This window comes from Mustela erminea, chromosome 15, assembly GCF_009829155.1.
Source record: "Mustela erminea isolate mMusErm1 chromosome 15, mMusErm1.Pri, whole genome shotgun sequence".
In the NCBI taxonomy this organism is placed as follows: domain Eukaryota; kingdom Metazoa; phylum Chordata; class Mammalia; order Carnivora; family Mustelidae; genus Mustela; species Mustela erminea.
In genome coordinates this window covers 61866882-61883297 of record NC_045628.1, presented here as the reverse complement: position 1 = coordinate 61883297, position 16416 = coordinate 61866882, and the positions used below count along the sequence as shown (strand labels likewise).

Sequence of the window (16416 nt, the reverse complement as noted above, 5' to 3'; positions counted from 1 at the left end):
GCGACGAGTAAATAAATGAACAAGCAAACATTTTCCAGTTATCCCATAGCTCTGTCTCTTTTCAGGGTCCCCTCCCCCTATACTCCTCCCTTCAGTTCCTTGGCAGCCAGAAGCCATGCAGAAAGCTTGGGGGGTGAGGATGAGCATGCTGACCACATGGGGTAATTGGGGAGGTGCTTGGGGAGGCTGGAAAGGAGAGAGCTGATTTCCAAGGAGCCTCCTGTTTCAGAACCACGCAGGGCCGGTGCACGCGTGGCCAGAGAGGACATGCAGCTGTGGGTATGAGCAGTGTGTTGGAGGGAGGAAAGGTGGTGTAGAGTCACAGGATTTGGGTGGGTCCCCTGTGCTCTCACTCTGCCACTTTAGGTTCCCTCCTCTCCCCAGCTGCCTCCCTGCCGCACTTAACCAGCCTGGCCAATGTCCTGCGGTCACCCTCCCCTCCCACAATCCATTGTGTGCTCCACGGCCCAGACTTCTCCTGCATCACCCTCTCCACTGTAGCCAACTCTCAAGTTGCAGACCTCCAATCTTTGGTAATTGGTGCATATTTTACCCCCTCTGTGCAGCGCTCTGGAAAATCAAGGCTTTGAAATAATCGAGAGGGGTGAAATTGAAGTGAAAGGTAAAGGGAAAATGACCACGTACTTTCTGATCCGGAACCTGCACGCCTCAGAGGACGAGATCATGGGCAGACCTCAAAGCCTGCCTGATTGGAAGGGTGAGCATAAAGGAAAAGCCACCTCTCGGTGTTGGATATTTTTTCCACTAACAACTTGGGATGTGTTCAGTGTGGCCCTTAAGTATGCAGGCTCTGCAAGGGCATTATCCCTTGACATCTCAAGGATCAGAGCAACCAGGATGAACCCTTGCATCCTGGCTAGTCTGATGTTCCTTAAGCTGGGCTGATGGGCCCAGCCTGGAGGGTCCCTCCTACGTTTGTTTTCCAGCTTCTCTCCTGCCCCAGAAAGGGGCTCTTCCCATCAGCCTCTCCTGCAGCTGGGGGACAATGTTAGAATCTCTCCCTGTTCCCCAGCCTCGAGTGCGCTTTCCTCACAACCTTCCTGATTTGCTGCTGGCTTCTAAAGCTGGGAAGAAGGACGAGATCTGTGACTCACCCAGCTCCTGGAATGACAGGAGAGGGAGTTTAGGTTAAAACAGCGGAGTGCTAAGCCAGCCCGGGGATCACCTCTAGGCTCACTGGACTCACACACATCAGCAGCTGGAATCCGACGAGGAGGTCCCCATTAGCTGCCCTCCACCCCGAGTGGCTGGGGCTCCTTACCATCTGCCCTGGTTAATGCAGGGAGGTGCTGACCCCAGGGGGAGACCCAGTAGCACAAGGCAAACCTTCCTGAGCCTCCGAAGCAAACTGGAGGAGGAAATGGATTCCTTTAGACAGGAGCTAATCTCTAACTGATCCAGGGGCCTGCAAAGGAAAATCTCGAAATCCAGAGTTTTCTCGTTGCTAATACACGCAGGATGTCTCTTTGGGACACATGAATCACAGTCACTAGGTCAAAAAGTGAGGCCATACCACTAAAGAGACGGGTATTGGAAGAACTTTTAGACTTGTTTTCATAGCGTTTTTGGTGCATGTTAATATCCCCGTGGGCTGCGACAGGTTTTGGCCACATTTTAGTGCTAAAGACACTGAGATAGAAAGATGTAAATTAAAAATTAGAAATAACTTTGGCTACTAAAGACCAGAAGCCACTCTTAACAGAGTGTTTGGCCTCTGAATTTCTAGGTTCGGGATGCCTCGCCCATGACATCACCTTCTCCCTCTCCACAGGGAGGACGGATAGGGAGGGATGAGCAATTTCTTTGTTGTCAGAACTGGACAATGTAAATGGGGAGAGGTGTTCTACCACCTGATTGTGGGAGAGAGGAGACAGAGCCGGAGGCTTTCACACCAGGGCAGGGCAGAATTCTACTCAGAAGGTGCCCTTGGCTCAAACTGGATACCACTTTCTCCTGTTCCCCCTGCAGGGGTCCTCAAATGGGAAAGTCTAACGAACAGGTTTCTAGAACATGGTGTGGGTCAGTAGACTCCAACCCACTTTTCTGAGCTGGAAAAACCAAACAGAACAGAAATAACTGACAGTAGAATATGAGTAAGCTTGTTTCAGTTAAAGATTCAATATGGACCCTGAGACAGAGGAGAAAGTATGTGAAGGAAGGGGAGGGGTAGCCCCTTGTGGACCCGAACCAGCTTCTCCGTGCAAGCTGGGAAAAGGCCCACTTTGGGTAGGTAACCCTCCGGGTATGGCTTATGATAAAGGAAAGTCACCTGCTCCTCTGGGCTGATGTCAGCCCCCAGCCTGAACTTCTTGGCCAGGAATCTCTGTGCAGAGAAAGGGCACAACCCTGTGTGCAGAACCTGGAAAGATCTCTGCCTCTCTTCTTTTCTTTCCATGCTTCTCTTGGCTTCTCTTGCCCCTTTCCGCATCAGGCGAGGGTCTCCTGCGATAAGCCTCCGCTGTCTGGCCCTGGGGAAGGCACTGCTTGTCCCTCCCATCCCCACTGCAGTGTGGGGCTGGGGCCGCAAGAACGGGAACCCCATTTACTTCCAGGGACCAAGGGACTTTGTCCTACACAGCAAGACTGAGTCTCTCAAAGCCAGGGATGGAGGATGGGGATGCAGAGACACTAATATGCACGCTACTATTGTTCCCATACTGGCCTCTTTCCTCTGAGGATCTTCTGTAAGAGACACACACTGGCTTCTTTGGGTGATTTGGGGGAGGTGTGGGAGGAAGACCAAGAAAATGAATGTGAGCAGATTGGAACTGTAGCCAGCACTCATCCGTGGGTAGACGGCAGGGGGACAGGGTGAGAAGTCCTCAGCAGTGACCCTCCTGGGTTCTCATCAGCCCGTACTCCTCCCCCACCTGGCATGAGGGGACACCCAGGAAGTGACAGAACAAGGGACAGCACCCCGGAGTGCTCTTCCTCAAACCATTCTCCTTTCTCCCCTTTGTTCTCAAAAGCACGTGCAGTTGCTCCTTCATCTTCTAGCTGGTGAAGGCATTAGGCATGTTAAGTGTCCTGCGTCCCCCCAGCAGCCGGAACCACTATCCAGTTGGTCCTTCATACAACGGGCGCCCAAGGAAATACCCAAGGGGAGACTGATGTTCAGAGGCATCAAAGAAAGGTCCCCCACCTCTGCCGCTCATGAAGCCGGCTAGCCATTCTCACTGTCCTTCCCCGCATGCCCATTTGCAGATGCAAGTGCTCCAGGAGGTCAAGACAGCAAGACTGTTGCCATCATGCGGTACGAGGATAGTGAGCCACTGCCCCTGACGAGCGGCAAGGCAGATGGTGAGTACGCAGAGCCTTCCATATACCCGCAGCGCTGTGGTGCGTGGAGGGGAACTGTTGGGCTCGGAGTTGTGGCTCAGAGCCAGATGGGGACAGAGGGAGTTTGGGGTCCTGAGCAGGATGTTCTGATGGTTGCTCATTGCATCTTGAACACAACCCACCCACCTCCCCACCCCAAGTGTGCGGGGCACCCTCCTTCTGGAAGGGTTCTCTATGCCCCCCTCCAAACGAATGTTTAGTGCTCAGAAAAACATACTGGTTTCTCGGTACCCATGAAACAAGGCTTGTCTGGACACCATGCTCTCAGTTGCACACCGCCTGTGAACAAGGAGTGCCAGAGATTTTTGCACTGTTCCATTACAAGGTGAGTCAGAGCAACCTCGGAGCAGTGACAAAGTGTAGGCCCTATGACTCTCTTCTCTGGTTGTCCCTGAAGGTGGTGGGAATGGAAGTTTTCCTTCCACCTATGCCTACTCTTAACTGCCCCGGTTAGCCACTCAGCTTCCTCAAGAGCCGTTTGCAGCACTGACTCCCCCGCGTTCGGAGGATGAGGACACGGAGCTGTGATGAAGGACCAGGGATGGGTCTGCAGAAAGAACTGCTATAGGGACACCTCACTGCCCCCTGCCAACTTGTCCTCTCTGGTTTTGTGCAGCCACTGCCGCCCTCCTGCTTTCTGGAAACCTCATGCAAGAGGGTCCAGAGGGGATTAAGATTTTGAGGCGAGGCAGCAGCGTCTGTCTGTTAAAGAGCTGGTTATTTTTATTAGATAGTATCTTTTAAGACATTCCGGTTATGTTTATTAGACAGTATCTTTTGAGTTTTGCCTGAGACCTTGGCCTTAGCATTGGATATTGTTCCGATGCCTGAAGACTTCCTTCCAGTTCAGTCCCAGAATCTGAAGTCGAGGGAATGATCAGCACCCTTCCATTCAATTCTGAGAGGAGAAAGGATAAAAAGTCCCTTACTCTGATCGGGGATCCTGGGGAATCGTGGACTTTGGAGCATGAGCCGCTCTAAGCAGACTCTCCGCCATTACTGGGAGGCATTACCCTCCCCACCCCATTGCCTTCCTTCCTACAGTTGTATGGTTCTGAGTGATGTTCGCTCTGTGATGTTATTATAGTCTGTTATTACAGCATGAGATCATCTTACATATGGGATTATAATTCATAGGTTCATTTAACAGCATCTCTTAGAAAACTGCTGAGGCTCCAGGGAGACAAGAGAGTGGAGGCCAGGCCCTAGGCTGGGATCTGTCACAGTGCTCGCTGAACTAAAGACATGAGTCCCTGCTTCATGCGGCCTGCATTTTAGTATGGAAGATAGACAACATGTAGGAAACTAAGATCACTTTAGATAGTGACAAATGTTAGCCAGAAAATAAACTGAGTGATGGAGAAGAGAGGGCCAATGAGGGCTTCTTTGGGGCTGAAGCATTTGAGCTGAAGTGTGCAAGAAAGACCAGAGCCGGCCATGAGGCTATCATGCGAGCTTCCAGATAGCTCCATGGCTGAAGGCAAACATGAGCTTAGCAAGTTCAAAGAAGACTAAGAAGGCCATGTGTCTAAAGAGGGGTCGAAGGAAGGGAGCAGTAGGGGAGGAAGTCAGAGTGGTCTTGAGCATTCCTAGCCACATACAGAAAGTCTGAGAGTAAGTAAGAGGCAAGGTAAGGAGCTGCTGGGACTCCATGGGAACGTTCCCCAGGAGAAGGTCTCTGGCACTTGCATTCTGAAATGACTGCTGCGTCACCAGCTCAGGATGGGAGGTCTAAGAACTTCATGCTCCAAGAAGATGAACAAACTCATTTTTCAGACTTGTGCTACATGGGGATCCCTCCACAGAAGAAACCAACAGGTCTGGGCAGGGCTGGGATTCTTGCTTAAAAAGAAGAAATTTCTCAGGCAGGTTCCTGATTTAGTAGCTCCTGCAGCTGCTGCTTCCGTGGACATAAACCAATATCAACAACCACAGGAGACAACCTCAGGAGAAACTGAGGCCACTTCAGTTTGGGGGTGAAAACTGGATGGTTAGAAAAGAGGCATTTGTTGGGCAACTAGTTAGTGCTGGGCATTTTACCCACTTTATCTCACTTGATACAACAGTCCCTTGACTATCCCTGTAACAGATGTAAGAAACCTGAAGTTCAGAAAGGTGGTGTCATTCAGACAAAGTAAATGAAAGAAGCTGGACTGGATCTTCATGCTGGTTTGTCTCAGGCAGCCCATGTCCATGTGAGCAATGGGCCAGAAGGACTTCAGTTCCCCCTGGTGGTAGGCTGCTGCGTGTGGACCCCCAGGCTTCATAGAGGCTCCGCCATATTACTCTGGGATCCTCCAGGCCTCCGCAGGCCTGTTAGTGAGGACCAACTCATACCCTGAGGGTCAGTGATAAACAGTGATAAACTGAGCCAGAGGCTTGGAAAGGAGGACAAAGCCAGCCTGGCCATTGAACCTCACTCAGGCTACCCAAACTCAGACCTACCAAATCAGAAACGGCTTTTCACAGCTTCCCCAGGGAATTTTGAGTTTCGTTTTACCATGGCACGGGCTTCTTCCTTATTTGTGATGATTGGCAGCAGACCTAGAATCTCACCTTGAAGGATTCATGTCACCTGTTCCTAGGGGCCTGCCTTGTTCTTGTGATTTAGATCTCAGTTCTCGTAGGTTTTGGGTTGCATCTCACGATGTCATGCTTAGCTCTGATGGAGGGCAGGGCTGTTAGACGGTCACTGCAGGAGCCCCCATTCTTACCTCCAGCCATGGGGTCATCCCACCTGGCCCCTCTGTGGGTCCTGTTATGGGACAGTGCTTCCATGAGTAGCCAAAACCTGTCAGGACCCCGAAGGTTAGGCTACTGGCTCTTGCTGCTTCTGAGATCTGTCTACTGTCCAACCTCTAAGCATTCGGGAGGACACTCTAGGCTCACTTCATCCATCACATTGGCCATCAGCCTCACAAATTTGCCAAATTTAGGATCCCTTTCCGGGGGCACGCATTTCCCTCTTACTTGTTCCCAAATTTGGGAAGTAGGTATCCCCTCGACTCCCACTCCCCGTGAAGACCACCACTCCTGAAACATATATTCTGGCCTTAGCAGCACAGGGAGCTGCAGAGGCGAGACACGAACCCCAGAGACCCCTCTCTGAGGGCCAGCTGTGATGTGATGCTCACCACTTGGCCCTCTTGCAAATGGGGGGCTCACTGCATCTCTGCAGGAAGTGTCTGCCCTGGTGATAGGAAACCCTCCAGCAGGACCCAGGCCTGCAGACTGCACCCAGGACCTCATTTGCACTTCAATACCATGCTTTTCTTTGACTCCACTATGGAACTGGGTGTTAGATGTGTCAGTGGGGTAGACTCCCCGGGGCAATTAACCCGGAGTATTGAGCCGGAGAGAAATCAGTGTGTGTTGACTCAGATATTTGAGCGACCACCTTTCAGTATTGACTCAAAAATTGGCCTTCCAGCTGTCCCTGCTGGCAGGCTCTTCTGGCATCTCGTCAGACCCCTGTTAATGTGTTTTTCAAATTTCAACTTGCTTCAACTTGTCTCCTAACTGATTCTCCTGACAATTAGAATAATGGGTTCCAGGCTGACCTGCATGCAGCATTCAGGCACGTGGCCCAGGCTCCTCTCTGGAGGTGACCCCTTCCTATAAATCAGTCCAGGGGGGGTCCCCTTACTGGGCTCATGGCAGGCTAGGTCGGTTTTGGAGGACTCCTAATTGTTCCTCTGGAGCATGTTAGTAGTGGGAGTCTCTGTCGGAGTTCAGTGGTCTACCCGCTGTGGGCTTTGCCGAGTCCCTCAAATCCTAATGGGAAGAACTTCCCCAGCCCCAGCAAGCCCCCTGGTGAGTGAGTCTTGCCTGAGTTTGTGGCCACTTAATCGGCAGGTCCCTGTCCCTCCCTCGCTTTGCAACCTTTTGACAATACAAGTGCCTTTCCCAGACATGTCCGGGGAGCTGGGGCCCGGCTGGTTGGGAGCCAGGCAGCAAAAGGAGGCTGGGCCTGTATTCCTGGCCCCCAGGCCTTTCAGCAGCAGGCCTTGCTAAGGCCTTCGTAAGCTTGGCTGTCAGATCTTTCCAACCTTTTCTACTCGGGGCCGACAAATGGCAGAGTTGTTTTGTTTGTTTTTGCTAGAGGACTGGTCTTCGTATTTATTTATTAATATGGAAGTAGAGTTGACACACAATGCCACCTTAGCTTCAGGGGTACACCACAGTGATTGGACAAGTGTATACGTTACACTGTGCTCATCCCTGTGTAGCCCGTTTGTCACCAGGCTGTGTTATTACAGTACCATTGACAATAGTCCCTATGCTGTGCCTTTTATCCCCGAGGCACAGCTGTTTTTAACCTCAGTCTTTTTAGAAGTTGAGTTGTTAACCCACCAATGTTCTGTAGAAGGAAGATCCTGGGACGTATGAACCAACTCTGGGCAAATGAGGAGTTTACTAATGGAAGGACACTGTCAGCGGCAGAAAGGGCTTCTTAAGGGGCTTCTAAAGGCCCTTTGTTATTGGGCTTGATATCATCAACGGGGATGAGGCCTTGGGAGTCGGTCGGCATGGGAGGGCGATGGGTGGCAATTGTCAGACTCAGATGGCTGGGCCTCTCCCCAGAGTGACTCAGAAGGCTCAGAGAGAGGCTGTCAACTCTGGTTTATTAGTTAACCATCTCCAAAGGGCATTTTGATGAGCTGCCAGGCTAGGGGACCACCATCATGACGGAATGAGAATTAGCTTGAAATCAGAATTCCTGGGCCCACGTCCACGGCTTGCTGCCCAGTAACCAACTGTGTCACTTTGGGCAAGTCCTCTTTGCTTCACTTTCTCAACCCGAAAGCAGAATGCTCGCTTTACCCAGTCTCTTTGAGGAATGTATGAGATGCTGTATATTATTTGGAAGCTGTGAAATGTGGAAGACATGACCCATGTGCCAACTGCTTTGTCAGTTAGGGACCCTAATATTGGGAATTCACTTGCTTAACAAATGTGATGGCAGGAACAGGCAGATCAAGGGGATGGCCTCTGCTCTGATCTCTAGAGAATGCAGGGGCTTCTGGAAGCTGGAAATTTGGTTCCTCCCGATCATGGCCCCTTTTGCCCATGGATGAAAATAGGAGAAAAAGGGGAGGGTGATTCTAGAATGGCAACCACTCTCACCAAACCTGGAGACCTCATTGCACCATTTGTAAAACAAGGTTAAAAATTTTCTCACTGGTGGAGTTTCCCCTCAAAAAGATCACTTCTAGAATTTGTGGCCCCTTTCTCTGTTCACACCTACAAACAGTACGGTGTGGTGAGCCTGACCTTCCCCCAAGAGCAGGTGGATTCATTGGAAAATAAATCCAGATGGAACCAAGTCAGAGGAGATAAACTGTTTCTGCATACATGAAAACCCTTCAGAGTAAAGGCCGGAAAGGGTGCAGGGTGAGAGGCACAGGTGGGAAGGGACCCCCGTTGGCAGGACCCATGTGGGAAGCATCCAAATGGGATGAAGTCTTGAGGATGACTGAGAAGACCCAACAGAGAGTCAGACTTAAGTTTCAAGATGAAGACGTCACCCCCATAATGGAAAATCAGTACTGAAACCAAGACTCGGTTTCCCACATCTTACTCTATCTAGGAGGTTAGATACAGATGAAGAATGCAGACCAGGAATTATTGCCATCTTGAATGTAAGAATTCCTTCTTATAACCCCATGTCATACCCTTTATAAGTCATAGAGTCCTGTCTGTAATGACCAGCCAGTGACCCAAAGTACTCGTGTATTTCCCAAGGCAGCAACCTTTCCCCAAACTGCTCTTTGTTCTCACCGCTGTACTATGACATCCCCCAATTTCATATTTGACAACACCGCCTAAGCAATGGTTGTTTTCCAAACAGGGGACGATGACTTCTACCACAACTTAATTCATTTTTAATAGCTATTGAAGTGGGTTTCTGTGCTGCTTTTAATTCTTTCTTGGGCTATGTTGGTTTGCTCAACTGAAGATTATTTGTTCATTTATATTATAGACAGAATACTGAATTATTATTACTATCTTAAAACCAAAAAGTGCAGATAAATCCAAAGAAGAAAGCAAAATCACCCATAATTCCATCACCTAGAGACACTAATACCAAATTTTGGGCGCCTATCTGCCCAACTTATGTATGTGAGGGTCCCATGGTGCATGTGTGATTGGGATTGTCACACATACACTGTTTTGTAACTTGGGAGGTCATGAATTTCTTCCCTTTGAACATTTAAAAACAGAAGAGGGAAACTAAGAAGACACGACGTGCCCAGTGTGGTACAGTTTTTTCCCCATGTGACTCATGCTGTTTGCTGCACATCTCAAGTCACATTTTGCATCGCATCAAGTAGAAACTCCAATTATTTTGCACTTCTGCAAATCTGTAATACATCTGGGATGTCTCTGATGTTCTGTGAGTCTTAAAGTTGCCTCTGAATTTTCCGAGAGAGACTAATCAAATTCAACCTGAGTTTTAGTGTTTAGATAGAAGATGTACACTGGAATTCTCAGTCAGAAAACTTAATTAATGATGACACCCCATTTTATAAGTATGCCCAATAATGAGCTTTAACTGTAGCAAGATGGTGGTACTAATAGGCTATCCTTGGGGGTTGTGAGCCATGGTCTTCTAAGAGTAAAAGATGATGAGTGAGAATTCATCTCCAGCAAACAAGGAAATTCTTCCACCATCTGGAGTGTGGAATTGATTGGGGTAAAATGTCAAATATATATATGTGTAGAAATTCCAGGAAAGTCTTGCAATTCCATACTGATCAAGTCTCGTTTGAATCATCAGGTGGCATTGGCTCAAATTGACAAGGTCATGTTTGGTCCGTTAGCTTTCAATAATGCTGTCGCTATTCTCCCAACACCAGGCTAGCTGGCCATTTTTTTTTCCCTCCTTGTCCATCAGGGACTTTTTCCTCAAGGACAGAAAAGAGAAAGAAGAGAGTTTAATGAAAGTGCAAGGGAAACATGGGTAGAAATGGAAGAGAAAGAGGACCACAATTAAGACACAAGTGAGGAAGTTAAAAAAAAAAAAAAAAAGGCCTGGTTAGAAGAAAGAAAAGTATGTTGTGGGAGCAAGAGACACAAAGGGGTGGGGGGTGGGGGGGAGTAAGTTGAAAACTTTTTGAGAAGAGAAATTAGGAGGAAGGAAAACGTGAGAAAGTGTTTAATAACAGGGAGGCTAAAGGGTCTGTGAGATATTCTTTCCTAGTGTTGAGTTTACTTCCAAAATTCTTTGTGAGAGGTAAAGCCAGAAAACAGATGAGTCGTCTTCACCACAAAGTAACTGTGGTGTTTTCTGGAAGCAGGGGCATATCATACACAGAGCCTGCCTGTGGATAACTAAAGAAAAGTTTTCCTTTGTTGGAATCCCTTGTTTTAGTAACTCCAACCCCTTCTTGTTTGGTTTGTATTTTTGTTTGGGTGACCCCCACTTTTTGTACAATTCCAAAGACACAAACCACATTTCGGCACTCACAATCTTGTGGAGGTGTTCTCTTATAGGTTCTCAAAACGACTCTAGGAGTTCAGTGGAAGGCAGATGTATGGTGCAGTAATCCTTTTACATCTGGAGAAACTGAGGCATGGAGGGACGTTAGATGGGGAGAGTTCAGTTGCCCCTTTTAGTGCTGACGGGCAGTGACAGAGCAGGGGCAGCCATGTCTTCTCAACAGAAATAGTTACATTTCTACCTGTAATCAACAATTGTCCCCTCTATTTGCCATGATACCACAATGAAACCAATTGCAAACTTTTCAAACACACTGTCTTCATCACTAATCTTGCATATTTCCATTTTCCTTTAAAAATGGTAATAGTGCTTATTTTTCAAAGAAAAGCCATTATAACAATAAACTTTGATTCAAAGTGAAAGGGATAAATGGTTGGGGAATAATAAAACTCATAGAGAATTAACAAAAAACCAAAAGCACCCATATAATTAACAGTTTCCGGAGAGCATAAAATATTGCTAACCATGATTCAGTATTTTGCAATTCAGGGGGAAGAGGAGGAGGACATACTACAGAGCTCAAATGAACATGTACCCAGTGACATCTCCACTGAAGGAACACCTCTTTGGCCATACTCCATAAAAATGCCACATTCTAGGGTCTTCCGAACCCTGATTCCTTGTCAGAGTAGCCCTAACGTATGCACAAGTGGTGAACTCCATATGACTCATCACCCAGAGTTGGCTCAGTGAGTTCGTTCTAGGTGGCCCATGATCTCCCTCCTTGTGCGCTCCAGGCTCCTTTCCCAAATTCTCAGCCCATCCTGGGCTAGAGAGAGGGGAGAGAGTGGGGACAGGCCCAGCAACCCCAATTTTTCCGCATGTTCCTTAGGGACATAACCTTAGCAAATTATTTGTGCTGAAAACAAACCATAGCTTTTAGGATCGGAAAATAAGGTGAATCACTGATCCGGTTTCTAGAAGAAGTCTGAAGTGCTAAGGGCCCCTTCTGGTGAAATACGTCATTCATTAATATGGGAGCATGAGGCTGAAGTGAGAAGCTCCTCCTGCGTTTCCTGATTTCTAGAGCACTCGAGCCACAAATCTATTATGTGAACCTCTCTGAACTCAAATGTCTCTGGAACAATGATCAGTGTTAAAAAAAAAAAAAAAAAAAAAAAAAAAAGGAAAGAAAGAAAAAGAAGCGGGAATGATACATGACTTGAAAATCTTAGATGCTAACCTTTCCAAGCGAAACCACAGGGCAAGCAGGAGGAAGTGGAGACAATCTTCCAACAGCCTTCTTCTTTCCTTTTTTTCTCTGAGTCCTGCTCCCTCCCTCCCTCCTTCCTTGTGTGGCTCGGTCCCTGAGGTAGTTCTTTTCCAGTACCTTCACTCTGGGCTCCCTTCCAAACTTAGAATAAGAACCAGCATCTTGAGTTTGTACTCTGTGTTATCATTATGTTTATCACTTTCTGTAAATCATCTGCTTTGCTTATTACCACAACCTGGGGAGGTAGGTGTAATCATCATCTCCCCACTTTTCAGATGAGGACAAATGAGGCCCAAAGGGGTTAAGTGTGAACCGTGGCCGGGCTGGTTTGTGACCCTTGGCCTGTGTGATTCTGATGCTCGGACCTCACAGGCAGTCATAGGGCCAGCAAAGTCTGGAGGCTTGGGGCTGTTCTGTAAGCTATGTCCAAGTAGAGAGCTGGTCTGTGACCAAGAAGATGACACAATGTGGGACAAAAGAAATACGATGCTGACGAGGCTGAGGTCTGTATGGACTTCTTCTTCCAAAGATGATTTCCTGCTCCGAAGGTAGGAGAGGAAGCCCAGGGTGGCCACACTGTTTGCTGGGGTCTGGCTGGGACAGAAACCCCCTGACCACCGAGACCAGTCTGAAGCTTGACTGACTGGCTCACCTCATTTTCTCGTTTCAGCTTCTGAGGAACCGACCCCTGAAGGGAGTTCAGTGACAGGGCAGGATTCCGTGGAGGCCGCTGACAGACAACCGTCTTCAGAGCGGACACAGACACCTCACTTTCCTAACGATGCTCTACCATCTGCTTTCTGTGCTCTGTTGTGATGCAGGAAAAACGAACCCCCCGGCTTCACTTCTCCCCTACTCGGTTTTACGGAGACAAAGAAAAGTAACTTCTTTTCATTTTTCAGCTCAAAACTTCTTAAGCTGCGTCTCTTCCTCATGGTCCCTTTGAGAATAAAAGTCTAGAAATGAAACACAATCCTGACAAGTTTGGAAAATGTGCTTTTACAATTCTCAGTTCAAAGCCAACCCCCCCACCCCTGACGTTGAGACTGAGTCCTGTTTGTTCCCACAGATGATAAGTCCGGCTGTGGGGCCTCTTTTCTGTTTTCTTCTACCAGGGGTGAATGGCTTTCATGCTCTCATCACTATGGTTCCACTGAATCTTTGCCTCTGAGCAAAAGCCCCAGTGGCCAACTTCAGAGGACATCCTGACCTCTGAGCGCCTCGTGTGCAATGTCTTGTTTTAAATGATGGTGGGAGGGCAGGGGGAAGAGGAGGCGGAGGAAAGAGCCCCAGACCCCGCAGTTTATAAATCACCCCGTAACACAGCCGGGATGTGAAAGGCACCCGGCCAGGGGTTGTGAAAGGAAATAATTTTCATTCCCAGCCCTGGGAATTATGTGAAGCAATAGAACAAAAGCAGCATTCCCCAGGGCTTTTCTGAGAGTAAGATGGAGGGGAAAATGTAAAAATCACAGGAAGGGCAGAGCTAGGAAAGATAGGGAAGCAAAGCAGAACACAGCCAGACGCCCAGCTTCCTCGGCCACTTGCCTTCAGGACCCAGAAGGCTCCTCTAGGCGTCTCTCTGTGGGGATGGAAACACCTTCTGCCTCGAAGAGTTTTGGGATGTTCTCAGAGGCTTGGTGAGGGGAGTGGACGGGAAGTGGAGATGTGGGTATGGGCTATGCATCTGCATTTGGGGATGAACAGAAAATTGCTTCTATTTTACCTAGATAATAAACAAAATCTGAAGGCACACGTGATGTTGTGATTCACCCTCACTAGGACCTTACTTGGCCCAAGAGGCATTAAGTGTTTTCAACCATTCCCAGGAAAACATGGGCAGGACCTGACTGCCCCCAGCTAATCCCAGAGGCAGAAGGGGATGGGAAGGCAACAAGAGTTGAATTCCCTGCCCCAGGCTTCCGGGAGGCAACTGTGTCTTGTGTCTGGCAACAGGCAGGTGTGACCCATAGTTCGGCAAGGTTACAGAGAGTCAGGGTATGCTGAGTGCAAGGGGTAGAGTCCAGAGATGTGGGTTCTTGTCCTGACTCTACTGCTCAGTATCTTGGTAATTCAGCCTCACCCACTATGAAATAGGCTTAGTGACAGCAGTCCTACCTACCTCCAAGGTTTTCTGGGTGAAGATTCAGTAAAATATTAAAGCACAGATAGGACCACGAGACTCACAGTAATGTCGCTACTAACAATTATTAACCATCAAACACATGCTAGGCCTCATATATGTTACACGTTACTTCTGTTCCTGGCAACAATCCCATACTAAGTCAGCTCTTCCAGGCCCTACTCCACAGATGAAGAAACAAATTCAGGGAGATCCAGTAGCCTGAGACCACATGGCTGATGCTGGCCAAGTGCCTGAGCAAGATACATGCTGCCGATGTTGGGACACCAAAACATGCAGGACAGCCTGGAGGTATGGACCCTGAAGCCGGGTAGAGCCAGCTTTCAAGCCTGGCTTGAAATTTCAAGCCTGGGAATGTTGCTTAACGTCTCTGTGCCTCAGTGTCCCCATTGTAAAATGGGAATACTTAGAGAACCTGCCTCGTAGGGATGTCAGATATATACACAAAGCATTTAGAAGAGTTATCCACACTTTGCAAGCCCTTTTCAAGTGCTGGGTTTTTTTTTTTTTTTTTTTTTTTAATGCTCTTAGTAAGTGATTTCCCTGCTAGAGCAGGGACAAAGGAAAATGATCCAGCTCATGATTCTTGTTACCTCCCCTGTGTACTTCCCTTCAAAGTCCTTTAGCTCAGCTGTAAGCAAGAATGAACCCACCCAAGACCATGAACCCTGGTAGGTGGTAGCACTGTTGGAGAGAGGACCCAAACAGTTGTTTGGTAGAGTGGCAGCTTTTTGTTTTGTTTTTGGAAGAAGAGCAGGGGCCTGCAGCCTGGGCTCCCAGCCAGCAGCTTGCCTTGCTTTCTTGGCCCATAGAATATGCCACTTAACTGCCTAGTTATACCCAAGATGGCCAGAAATTGGGAAGCAGGTGCCCTTGCCCTGATTGAAAATGGAGCGGATTCTGTTCAGTGTTTATTATGACTGGAATCATTATTTCCAGCTCTAAATGAATGACCACATCCTGCACTGCGTATCCTGCTGGAGCCTAGTGTTGACTCCGGAGTAAACACTGGCGGAGACCAACTTCAGGTGCCCAGGGAAACCCAGCCAGGCTGCCGACATGCTCTTCGAGCCCCTGGCACTCTCAAGAGAGCCTTTCTTCTTGGATGCGCTTCTCTGTGTGGGAGCCCTCGGGAGCCCACATGCCAACTGGGGGGTGTGAACATCCATGAGGAGGGCAGCTCAGCATGGGGGATGGCTGCACCCCTGCACGCCACTGCAAGGGCTATGCTCCAACAACATCTGGTGGTCGGCCTGATGTCCATCCACCAAACATCTGGCTGTCACTCCAGAAACAGACTGTTGTTTATGGGCCACAAATGCTTTACTAGGCAGGGAAGGCATGATGAGTCCACGCTGAGCCTCCTCCAGGCTATAGGACCTTGGAGGAGAGGCAGCCCCCTACACACACACCTAGAGCCTGTTAGGTTCATTTCAGGCGGCAACCCCATCTGGCTCGAGCCCCTCAGCTCCCTGCACTCCAGGCCACGGTCCTGGGCACAGCAGACTCAGACCCAGGCAGATGGCGGGTCCGGCTTCTGACCTGGTCTGGCTAGCCAAGCACTGTTACAGAATCACTGGCCTCCAGCCCACCAAGAGAGGGGCATACATTCATTAGTAAGAACCTGAAAACATCATCCACCTTCCTTCCCTAAGGAGCCCAGGGCTTAATGGAGAGCTGCTACAGCCAGTCCTGCCCCACCTCCCCACCCTTGTGCACCAAGTCTCTGGAGATGAAGTTCATGGACGCAGGTGGAGGGGACACCAGTACGTCAGGATGTCCCTTCTGCTGCCCCTGTCCCCATCTACCCGGCTTTCTCTCGGGTCATCTGAGCCTGGTTTCTGAATGCTGGGGGCCTGGCCGGGGCTGGGATCTCGCCCCTCCTCTAGGTAGCACTGCTAATTCTTTACAGCAAGCCAGACTCCCCACCCCTTCTTTCTCACCCTGTCTTTTTTTCCAACTTTCCTTCAGCTGGAGCTGTGTGTGAGAGAAAGAAGGCGGATCATGTGCCTGGTGGAGGAATGAGATCATTTCTCTCCCCTCTTAGCAGGCTTGCTGTCTGCTAGTCGGGGTTACTGGAAGAAAGCGGGAAAGCTTGATTTCCACAGAGAGCCATCTGGCTCCACCAGACTCACGCTGATGCTAATCTGTGGGTTTCTTTTTCTTTATTCTTTTTTTTTTTTTTTTAAATTTTTA

At 48.9% G+C, this 16416-nt stretch overlaps 1 protein-coding gene across 1 annotated transcript in view; it reads left to right on the top strand.

The window, feature by feature from the left end:
- The window catches only part of LOC116574312 (guanylate cyclase soluble subunit beta-2-like), a 45018-nt gene extending 31974 nt beyond the window's left edge, over positions 1 to 13044 (top strand). The window contains exons 13-15 of the mRNA XM_032315022.1: positions 567 to 718; positions 3226 to 3321; positions 12748 to 13044. Of these exons, the coding sequence (XP_032170913.1) occupies positions 567 to 718; positions 3226 to 3321; positions 12748 to 12893 (394 nt within the window). The 3' untranslated portion in view covers positions 12894 to 13044. The remainder of the gene's footprint in view (positions 1 to 566; positions 719 to 3225; positions 3322 to 12747) is intronic.
- Positions 13045 to 16416: the final 3372 nt, after the last annotated feature.